This window comes from Nannobrachium achirus (assembly GCF_963921795.1).
Source record: "Nannobrachium achirus genome assembly, chromosome: 17".
NCBI lineage: Eukaryota > Metazoa > Chordata > Actinopteri > Myctophiformes > Myctophidae > Nannobrachium > Nannobrachium achirus.
In genome coordinates, this window is record NC_137824.1 from 17765849 (window position 1) to 17777996 (window position 12148).

At 42.7% G+C, this 12148-nt stretch overlaps 1 protein-coding gene across 1 annotated transcript in view; it reads left to right on the top strand.

Annotated features, from left to right (window-relative positions):
• unc5a (unc-5 netrin receptor A) overlaps nt 1-12148 on the top strand; it is a gene marked incomplete at both ends in the record, with an annotated part of 299628 nt that overhangs the window by 116268 nt on the left and 171212 nt on the right. The window contains 2 exons of the mRNA XM_080746558.1: nt 7066-7209; nt 10167-10270. Coding sequence (XP_080602684.1) covers nt 7066-7209; nt 10167-10270 — 248 coding nt within the window. The remainder of the gene's footprint in view (nt 1-7065; nt 7210-10166; nt 10271-12148) is intronic.

The following is a 12148-nucleotide window of genomic DNA, read 5'->3' on the forward strand; positions in this document are numbered from 1 at the left end:
GTATTGGCATCAAATTATGCTAGAGTACCAAAGAAAAAGTACTTTACTGTGTGTGTGTGTGTGTGTGTGTGTGTGTGTGTGTGTGTGTGTGCGTGTGTGCGTGTGTGCGTGCGTGTGTGCGTGCGCGCACGGTGCAGTTTTTGTGTGTAAATATCAAATATAAAATTGTGGCGATCGTGTCGTGGTCAAGATCTATGAATATGTTTAGCGGTATCCATGTCACGGTTAGATAGAGAAACGGTTAGATAGAGAAACGGAGCGCTCGCCGTGCAGCACGGGGCGGAACAAGCGGTCGCCACAACAACGTCCTCCAGGCGGAGCCGCTCGATTGTCCACGACATTGCAAGCGGCGCGAAGGCCAGCGGACCTTGGTCCTGCTCTTCGCCCCCGAGCGCCGCAGGCGCGAGTGGCCGCGAAGAGCGGGCCAGGGCCGGCCGCGCGAGTTACGAAGCCGTGGTGAATGCAATCGTTATATTTATGCCCAGGCCGTAAGGCCTGGGCAAGCTAGGCTAGGCTAGGCTAGGCTAGGCTAGGCTAGGCTAGTAAATAAAGAAAGAGAGTCGCAAACGAGTGACGTCAGCGCCTTCACTAGTGAATGGCTGTCGTCGCCATCTGGTGGTGATTGGTGTGTGGTGAACGACAAAACAAGCGCTCTTACCACAGTCTAACCGAGTTACCCAAACTAACCGTAACATCCATACTCATGATGAATAGCAGCTGTCAGTTAACGCGACATGACGTGTGATTGGTTGGTGAAAGCTGCGAGGACCTCCCCTTTCATTAGTGCACTTCAAGTTTCACCTGACAGGCAATTCACCGATTTAGTTGACGTCATAAAAAAATCCATATTACCGTTATGATTATTCATATATTATGCCTGGTATACATGTTTGTCTCTTTTAGCATTTGATGACTTGCACAATAACATAAGTGGTAAATGAGTGAGCGTATTCAACTGAGAAGCAACACAATCAGTTTCAATCAGAGAGAATTGGAGGCAATCATACTTTTCACAGACGTGCTAAAAACATTTACAAATAAAAAATACGCTATTTTGGTTTTGTTTGTAAAAAGAATAAAAGAACACAAATTCAAATAATCTGTTGTTAACAAGTGCCCGGCGGTTTGGAGTGTTTTTTTGGCGTACATTGTTATGTTCAACATTCATTATCTTTTGAGAAGTGTGCCAAAGCAATTGTGCAAAATAACTGTCATTAGAGCTACTGTACAGTGTGTGCATCATTGTTCTGTACGCGCAGCTGTGTTGAGAGCCTAAGCCGTCGCGCGCCAACGCACAGCCGAGGACAGCAGACCTACAAGCTCACAACGCGTCGCGAGCTTGTAGGACGGCTGTTCTCGGCGCGCGACGACGAAGTATGAATAAGGATTTAGTCTATTTTTTTTTTTTTTTTTTTGGTAAGCTGTGGAATGGCAGAGAAGGCGGGAGTTTTTTCCACAAACAATCTTAAGCACAGCAGCAGCACAGGGGGGGTTGTTGACGCTGTGAGTGTGGCTGGAGGGGGTGGAGTATGGCTGGCTGTACCGTGGTGGAGGTAATCACACTCGCTGAGAGAGCTACTCCATTAAGACGCTAATACATGGCTGTGGGCGCTGAGAGGGCTCATACGCGGCGGTATAGGCATTAAAAAGACGGGAACACGCCAGTGCTCTCGACGTCGGGTACTGGGTGGGGACCACCAGGGTTTCCACATTACGTTACTCTGTAACTCTTTCAGTGTGCAAATGGAACTAAATAGACCCATACTGATAGGGCTGTCACGATTATGACATTTTACATGACGATTAATTGTCACTCAAATAATTTGCGATTAACAATTTAATTGTGTTTTTGACGTTGGCAATTACATTTCTGTTTGGCTTGTAGGCTTTTAAGTAGCACATGGTAGATATGACACATAACCTAAATATGCAAAGAGATTACTGACATATTTGACAACTTTATACTCAAGAAAGACCATTGATTGTGGAAATAGCCGATCTACAAGCTCACAACGTGTCGCGATGCGACACGTTGTGAGCTTGTAGATCGGCTATTTCCACTATTTTTGATTATTTTTTTTAAATATATGAAAATGTTTCAACATGGAAAACAATTATGACAATTATGAAAAATAATCGCGATTAGACAATTATGTAATAATTTGTGACAGGTGCTTTACTCTGGTATTATTTTTGGATACTTTCACTCCAGTACACTTCAAAAGACAAATACTTACACTTTTAGGACCATTATTATCTCTATCTCTATCTGCAGATATAGAGCTTCTAGATATGCTATTTTCATTCTTGTTTTTAGAACATTTCTTAAAAAAAAACACAAAAAAGAATCTCAGTCCCAGAGATATATAAAAAAGGAAACAGTTTCATTGTCACATCTCAGGTTTACAGGTGTAAATAAGTGGGTGAAATTCTTGTTTTGCACAAGCTTCATAATTGTGTTGTTTTGCAGGAAAAGAAGGAATTGGAGTGTATAGTATTTCTTACACCACATTGTGTGTGTGTGTGTGTGTGTGTGTGTGTGTGTGTGTGTGTGTGTGTGTGTGTGTGTGTGTGTGTGTGTGTGTGTGTGTGTGTGTGTGTGTGTGTGTGTGTGTGTGTGTGTGTGTGTGTGTGTGTGTGTGTGTGCAAACACCTCATGTTGTTTACTGAAAGATACCGCTTTGGCTTTTTAATGGTGATGCCATAATGGGGGGAGGTCAGGTGCTTTGTATAATTGGCCTATAGGTTGGATTGAGGGTCTGATTGTTGCACTCAGGGCCAACTTGAATTAGAGCCTCTCGCCTGAGCTGGAGATGATCGCTGCAGACCAGATCAAGTGTTTGCCAGACAAGCGTCACCATAAGTGCTTTTAGCTAAATGGCAGTTGGAGAGCCTCTCTCCATCGACCTACGTTACATCTACTGCAACCTCCTATCTCCACATTCTAACCATTTTGGTGTTTTTTTGTAAACTAACGCCCTACTTGATCATACTTTAGCGTCGCACAAAAGCATCAAAAGTGGCAGATCCACAAGCGATGCATTTTGAGCTTGTGGATATCGTCACTGTCGGGCAGAAACCTCGTATCTCCAAGTTTCAAATGTGTAATGTTTTTCAGAAAAGCAAAGCCCTGCTTCATCAGACAAGGCTGTCGCACAAAAGTAGTGAAAACGGCAGATCTATGTGCACTTATTTATCATTGTGCACTTATTTATCATTTTTAAAATGATAAATAACTAAACAAACGGTTTTGAAATACAAGGTTTCCACCCGACAACAACGATATGCTACTTTTGCTATTTTTGAATTTGAATCCTGGAAGGTAACAGTTTTGGACATATGATGTTTCCATCTGACAGAGACGATACAGGATTGTCATCTGTGTGTGTGCGTACGTGCATGCGCGTTCGTTTGTGTGATATGCTCCGCGTTCTTATGAAAGGGGTCAGGGCCTCTCTTCAGATGCCCCCAGAGAGCTTGAGTTTGAGAGTGCGAGAAAGCACCAGACATTGAGCGAGAGACGAAATGAGACTAGCTCGGGCAGAACTTCCCTAGATGTCTGGACCCTGTATATGAAACAGGCGTGCAAAGGGGTCATATGTGGTGCTTGAGGGGGGAAAGGAAAATGCATTGAAAGATGGCTCCTCAAATATCAAGAGCAGGGATTGAATGAATAGGAGCTGGTACGCTTATATTCCTTGTTTATGGGGAATAATTGCAGTCCTCCAATCCTCCATCCGTGGCTTCAGGATGACAGCGCTGTTTTGCTTTAGATGGCTCGGCTGAACGAACGCCTTTTATTAGGATTTCTGTCTGGATGGCTTTCTCTTTGTTACGGGAGGGGGTTGGGTTTGATGAGGTCCTCTCCTTCCGTCTTGAAAAGCACCAGAACCCTGCGTGCGCCTCTCCTCCCACATGGCAACGTAGCAACAGAAATGCTTCCTTTTATTGACATCTCTCCTCCTCTCCTGAGATTAATGTTGAGTTTGCTTGAGTGTTATTGCCATATATTGACACATTGTCTGCCCTCCATACTGACCTCAAATACATTGTACTTTACTTGAGTATATATTTGTGGATACTTTCACTCCAGTAAACTTCAAAGACCAATACTTTTGAGTTCACTACATTTCTGGGATCTGCTATTTTCATTTATTTTTAGAGCATTTCTGGAAAATCGTTTCCTTGTTAATTGTCAAAAGTTTAAGACAGCCATGCATTGACATAAAAAGAGATTTTTATTTTCTTTTTTTTTTGCTTTTTAAACTTAAAAGCAAGTACTCCAGTACTTCAACAGGGGCGGCAGTGGCTCAGGGGTAGAGAAACCGTCATTAGAACACGGAGGGTTCCCAGTTCGATCCCGGGCTCCCCCAGAGTTAGTGTGGAAGAGTCCTTGAGCAAGACTCTGAACCCCTAGTTGCTCCCGGTGAGTAGGTTGGTGCCTTGCATGGTTTCCTCTGCCATCGGTGAATGAATGCGTGTGCGAATGGGTGAATGTAATGCACAATATCTGTAAAGCGCCTTGGATAAAGGCGCTATATAAATGCACAATTTACCATTTATTCAACTCAAGTACAAAGTTTGAGTGAGCAGCTGCCACTTGTAGTTGAGTAATATTTGACCAGGAGTGTGTAACTGTACTTTGTCTTTTGACTTTGTCCACCATTAGCACTTTGTTCACCGTTGCTTGTATCAACAACGTAGCACCGGAAATGCTTTTATTGAGATCTCACCTGGGACTAAGGCTGAGAGATTTTGCTTGAGTGTGTATGTCCCTCTCCCTTGTTCCGATGGCTTTGATAGAGACCACGTTTGAACTGTTGCTGTCTTTGCCACCCTCCAAATTACACTGAGAGTACAGCCGTGGGGGCTTTCTTCTCACTCTCACCCTGCTTAACAAGCACTCTTGTTTAGATTTGATTACAGTGCTGGCCTTGTTTATTTTTGCCCGGCAGTAAATTGGGTTCCCCCCCTCGCCCCGGTGTGGGTCAGTAGCACACATCCACACTGTCGGGTGGAAACCTTGTATGTCCAAAACCGTTAATTTCCAGGAAATGTAAGAAATGTGCCGATTGATCCGTTGCCGCTTGTGCATGCTGGCAAGTAGGCCTGTGGCCATTCATTTACATAAAACAGTTGAAATATGAAGATACAAGGTTTCCGCCCGACTGCAACAAAATGCACTTAAATTTTGTCCTCCAGTATTTTCTTCTGGAGGGATGAATTTCTATGAAACTCATATGATCAGTTTGCACTCATGAGGCAACAGATTACACTGGGTGCGTTCGGAAACCCGCACCGGGTGTGTGCTCAGTGTAGTGAGTACAGTGGGCGTGACGTTGGAGAGTGCGTTCAGTGTGGCTTATTTACGAACGACCAGTTTTAAGAGGCAGCTGTGTGCTTTTTCACTCTGAACTCTGAAGGCAAACTTTCTGAAAAGCAGCAGTTGCTAAGTATGCTAACGTAACGTTGATATTGAAAGGAGATGTAATTCATAGCATTGGAATACCTGCTGTTAGTTTACACGTTAATGCGTGTGAAACTATCAAGCCCAAATGACCAATTAAGCTGCAAATGCTGCATTTTGCGGTCATTTCCTCCATTGTTCACAGCTAAGAAGCGTTCGAGACATGGCCATGAGAAGCACCGCACTGACGCACCACACCGTCAAACCCCATCTTCTGAGTAGGGTTGGTGAGTGCGTGCACTCAGCACACTGGTGCGCCGCACACTGGATTTCCGAACGACAACGCACCAAGTGCACCGAATAAACGAACGCGTGCGCATTTCCGAACGCACCCATAAGTTGCAGAAGAAACTGTGTTGGCATCTTCCTTTTGCTCTCCAGACATGACCACATTCAGCAGTGGTTCTCAAAGTGTGGACTGGGGACACACAGGGGTCTGTAAAGGGGGTTCCAGGGGGTCCCCAGCTAAATTAGTTAATATAGCAAAATCATTAAAAAAATAGGCAATTACCTTGAATGCTGCCTTTGGGTGCAGCATGGACAGGAAGGCACTAAAATCTACAGTTGATTTTGTCTGCAAACATTTATTTTGTCAGGCCTTGATGGCTCGTAACGCCTGATTGTCCACCTGGTTGCATGTTGAACATAGCCGATCTACAACCTCATTGTGAGCTTGTAGATCTGAGTGCAACACCTGAGCACAACCAAACATAAAATGACTTATCTTTTAGTTCTACTGGATCTTTTCTCCACTGGTCGCTCCCTTTAGTTTGTATTTGTCGACGAAACTATCAATATATTTAGTCTTCGTTTTAGTCATCATAGCTTAGTTTTTATTTAGTTTTCGTCAGTGAAAAAAGGTAGTTCATGTCCACAACTACAACGCCAGAGGCAGCTCCACAGATCACGTCCAACCCAGATTTGGCTCAAACAAAGGGATACATTTTTTCTCATGCTATGCCGCACAAATGTGGAACGCCCTACTGAATGCCTTAAAGGAGTGTACTGTAAATCCATACCCTCCTTTAAAACCGCTCTGAAAAGTCACTTACAGGCGGCTGCTACTCGAAAACTGGTAAAAAAGACAAAGCCTGACCATACCGTTGTTTTTATCACTCTGACCTTTGGACACTGCACTATTAGGTTGTGTTAGTAGTTTTCTTTTAGTATTTCTGCTTGTGTTTGACATGATGTAGAGATACTTGTTGCACTAACTAGCATTGACTGTTATGGTCACTTTGATTTGGGCACTGTATTATTTTTTGATATTTTTTGATACTGTAAATACCATTTATTTCTTTTGTTTTTACAACTTTCTGATTATTTTCTGCATAGTACTGTTTAATTTGATGTGGTTTGAGTTATAAAAAGGACCTCAATTGAAACAAGACCAAAAGCTTTCTTGTGGTGTTTATCCTTTTAGTTGAACTGACAGGGAACTGTACTGTCATGTACCTTTTCCTATGCAAACTTCTAATAAAGCCTTCAATCAATAAATCAAAATCGACAAACATTTTTCGTCATACTTAGTTTCAGTCAACCAAATGACCAGTGATGTGATGTCCAGTAAGTGATGTTGTCCTGTGCTCCCGTTGCAGCGCTGCCCATCATGCAGGTGAAGATCGACATCACCAGGCAGCAGGTGGAGAAGGTGTTCGGTCTGGATGAGTACTGGTGTCAGTGTGTGGCCTGGAGCACCACGGGAACCCAGAAGAGCCAGAAAGCTTACATCAGGATCGCCTGTGAGTGGAACAACCCCTTCACACAAACACACAAACTAAAAAACTAAAGCTCTCTCAATGCATAAACCAGTGGTTCTCCCTAGCGGGTTCATTTGGTTCCATTTGTACACTGTCAGAGTTATGGGGAGATCTTGAAATTTGAAAGTTTGAGCAACACTGGCATAAACAAGCTAACAAAAAACAAAGGCTCTCACTGCATAAACAGCAGTGAGGTGGTAGTAGAAGTACTCAGATTGTTTAGTATGAGGCAAAGTATAAATATCACAACGTAGAAATTAATAATATTCTGATAGTACTCATTGCTATAGAGTGTCGTTTCAAACACCAGGGTACTAAAGTGCCTGGCCGCCCGCCACCATGGAGGTTGTGGTTTCAAATCCACCGTGGCATGATCCGGCTTTGACCAGTGTCTATATAATATACAAACACAATTAACCTGTGGGGAGGGAACAAAATGTGTGTGAGGAGGAATTCATTGGCATAACTACTACATTGGGGATGTTCAGTAACAGGTCTTTAGTAATTAGAGGCTATAGCTTTTTTTTTAACTATATACTGTAGCAGTGATTACTATCAGAATAGAGTACTTTAACCGTTTAACAAATAGCTTTTTGTTTTGGCCAAATACATTATATCACTTACCCTACCTACAGTATAACTACCAAAAGTAGAGCTACAGATTATTCTATTTTATAAATTATGAAAATCCGCAAAGTAAGAGTTAGAAGTATCAAAACATGGAAGAGTAAATGTACCTAGTTACTTTCCACCCCTTGCACAACAGTGTTGCTTGCATATTAATACATGTTTCTGTGTGCAATGAGTGGGCGATTATTTTTCTGCTTCTCTGAGGAAAGTCTTAACGATGGCATAAAAATGACCACCGAGGCCGTTGCAGTTTGATGGCCCACAGTGTTTTATCCTGATTGCAAAGTTTGTTAAATCACCGCACAGCTTGGAATCCACTCGTACGACGCAAAATGTCAGAATAAAAAACGGGGGGAGAGAGAGAGAGAGAGAGAGAGACATTAATGCGTCTGCTAGGAGGCAGCTTTAGCACACAGGAGGTAGAGCATTAAATCATCGCTGTCGGGTGGAAACCGTCATAACTCAGACAGTAACAGACAGACAGACTCGAAGGGTTTAGCGGAAGCCATTTCACGTCTTGAATATTTCATTGCATTCGTCCTGCTAATTCCACCATAAATGTGCGTTGTAACAGCAGGAGACGGTCACAGGCGTTTTCAAACGCATACATAGCCTACAATACATGCATACACACTGGTATAGGTTAGACATAAGGTGCAAATAGAGCATCGCAGTGGGCGTGGTTTACTGGTCTCATTAAAAAAATCTCACGTTCATTTTCTTCATAGACTTTCACGGAAATATTTATAACAATTATGTTAAGCCATCCAAGCCATCCAGGATTGCAGTGAATCATGGCCATAAAACCTTTGTTTCTATGAAAAGAACATTTTGAAAATCGCTATACAAAGGGTATTTATCAAATGTAGTATATCAGATCATTTAATATTAAATTATGTTTTCACATAGGATCAAAGGTTTTATCGTCATGATTCACTGCAATCCTAGATGGCTTGGTTCTAGGCTTAACATAATTGTTATAAATATTTTTGTAAAGATTTATGGGGAAAATTAATGGGAGATTTTTTAGTGGGACCAGTAAACCACTTCCGCTGCAATGCTCTATAGTGACTACATATCGGTAGGTCCAGGTAGCAGCAGGTACAGTAAGTATGTATATGATGTACAATATGTACGTACATTACATGAGGTTATACATGAGATGCAAAAGGTAGCAGCACAAGAAGGAAGCAAAAGTAAGGCAAACAATCCACATGGTAGAAAAAGTAGTCCTTATAGGGGAACAGTCCACACAAAGGGACGCAATAAAGGGCGCGTGTCGATATTACGATGTACCGTTGTTTCGAGGCTAACCTGCCAATGGGGGTGAACACTAACCTGCCGACGCAGGTGAATGCTAACCTGGTGTATGCTAACCCCAAAGCCTAGACCCTAACATTAACCCTAAACCCTTACCAGACTACTGGGAGCTCAAAACAACGTGCCATCGAAATATCGAGATTTTGCCCATAGAGAAAAAATAGCGTACAAGTAAAGCACTCCAGTGGGGCAGGCCAGCCTGGTGACAGACAGTGTCCAGACCCAGGTTAGACAGTGTTCAGTCTGTGTGCCCCCCAGCCCAGCCCAGCCCAGCCCAGCCACAGCCAGTCTGGCACATTGGATACCAATACTTCTACAATTTCAGCCCTCTCTGCAAAATGAACGCTGCCAACTTTTTACCTGTATAACTCAGCGTGCCGCTGACAAATATACCACTGAATCTGGTGTGGCAGGGGGAAAAAAAACACTACTCAGTGAGATGTTAATAATACTTGCCTTCCTGTGCAAGCAGCCAGTGTTAACTTTGAAAGCAAATTTTGACTTTTAGAAACTGTTTTGAGTCCGGGCAGAGACGAGCCTTGTTTCTTTACTTGTTAAACTTTATATGCATGTTTTGTGGTCATTATTGAGAAACTCACTATACTGTAAGACATGAATATTATTATCTAATGATTAACGAAATATTCCAAAATAGCAGGTGTACAAGCTCAAAATTGAGCTTGTAGTTTTTTTCTTTCTTTTTTTTTTAGTTGGAGGGCATGCCGCTTATTGAATCTATTGAATCTGAAAAATCTGTCATTGAGGCTGACCCCAGCATCCACTTTCCCAGGAAATAGCAGATCAACAAGCCTAGAACGCGTCGCAATGCAAAGCGCTGCAAGCTTGTAGATATGCTATTTTCAGCAAAGATATATGAATGCAGAGCGAAAAAAGAGAATGCACTCGTGCAGAGCCCTGAGGGACTCCTCTCAGCAGAAGGATATGGGGTTAATATTGACCAGTGTTTTTTCTTTGGGACGTCCCGTCAGACCTGAGGAAGAACTTTGAGGAGGAGCCCATGGGGAAGGAGGTGGCCTTGGACCAGGAGCTGCTGCTGAGATGTCACCCTCCTGAGGGAGTGCCACCAGCCGAGGTGACACACACACACACACACACACACACACACACACACACACACACTAGGGCATTCACCAAATATTCGAATATTCGAATATCAAAGTCACTATTTGACGTTGTTCACTGAAGTCGAATATTCGCTTTTTTTTTTTTCTCTTTACAAAATATATAGTTTATAAAGCTTGGCTAGATAGGAAGTCATAAGAATGAGTTGTCAATGGTTCCCAAACCTTTTTAGGCTGTGACCCCCAAAATAAACATATTTTAACTGGGGACCCCCACCCTGACAAGCACTTGGAACTGTAGGTATTACATTTAATGTGATTCGGTCCCGCAGATAAATATTGTGAAAATAGCAGATCTACATGCTCACAACGACTCGCGTTGCGAGGCGTTGTGAGCATGTAGATCTGCTATTTTCACAATGTTCGCCTCTTGCTTACTTAATATTTGACAGTTTGGCCAGTCCTGTCGAATATTCGACTATTCGAATACTTTGAGGTCGAATAATTCGAATACTAAAAATCACTATTCGTGAATGCCCTAACACACACACACACTCACAGTCCACCACTGGCTCACGTTTGGTAGGTGGGTACAGATGTGCCATTTCCGCCATTTAAAAACTTCACACGTCCTGCCATTGGGGAGACGGTAGATTTTCAGGGGATTTGCAGAACATTGAGCTTTTAGATCAGCTATTTTTGCTATTTTTATGATCTTATCTGACTTTGAAGTTTAAATCCACCTATGAAGGTGGATTCTGCTTTTCAATGGGAATGGAGTGGTTTCTTGCCATTTGCGAGTTCCTGCGAAAATACGCTCCATTCTCCATAAAAAAAATTGAACGGGAAAACAGGGAAAGAAAACTGGAAAAAATGCATTTTCAGGAGATTTTCAGGAAATAAGAGCAGTACATACTGAAGAGTTGAAACGGCACATCTGTAGCTACTAGGCCTATAGATAGATAGATAGATAGATAGCTAGATAGATAGATAGATAGATAGATAGATAGATACATTTTTACTGCAGTGGTGGAAAAAGTGCTCACAATTTTTTACTTAAGATTATCAATACTGCAATATAGAAGTCTGGAATTCAAAATGTACTTGAGTAAAAGTACAAAAGTAGTTTTAAAATTTACATAAGGTATCGAAAGTAGAAGTAATGCAGAATGTCCCATTTCGCATCACAACTCATTGTGTGCCACGCGACGCACAAAATGTTTTCATGGGGGGCCCGGTTCGCGGTCAACCCCCATATTAATTTGGGGGTTCCTTGATATGGAAAAAGTTTATAAGAACCAATGCCGCGGTGCACCCATCCTTCGCCCCACTCCCAGGGAAGTGACACCCATGAACGGATGAGTTAGGCCTCTAATTATTCCCACTTATTGATTTATGATGTCTTTTACATGTGTGTGAGGAGCCGTAGATCACCTCCTCTGGTCCCATCACTCTGGGAGAAGCTTGGAGGCTTCACTTCCCCGTTTGGCAGCTGTAAAGACCATCTATAATTAATGGCTCTGTTTGCCCCCGGTCTCTTTCTCTCTCCCCCCCTCTCCCTGTACCAGTGGCGTCATTTCAGTAAAAGCTAAGGTATGGCAACATGACTGGTGGCAAGACACCAGTTATGTTGCCATACCTTAGCAATAGGCATGATGCATTTATTTTAAGAAGTACATTTTATTTTTTCCCCCTGTAGCCAAGCTGCCAAGGTATGGCATAACCTTCTCTGTCCCTCCATTTAATATTTCTTCAAAGTCTTCTTTCTTTCCCCGCTGAAAATACAGAGTCACTGTCTTCTCATGTTCTCTCTCTCTCTCTCTGTCTCTCTCTGAGCCTTTCTGTCTCTCTCTGTTTCTCTTACCCTTAACTACTTTTGAGCGGTGCAA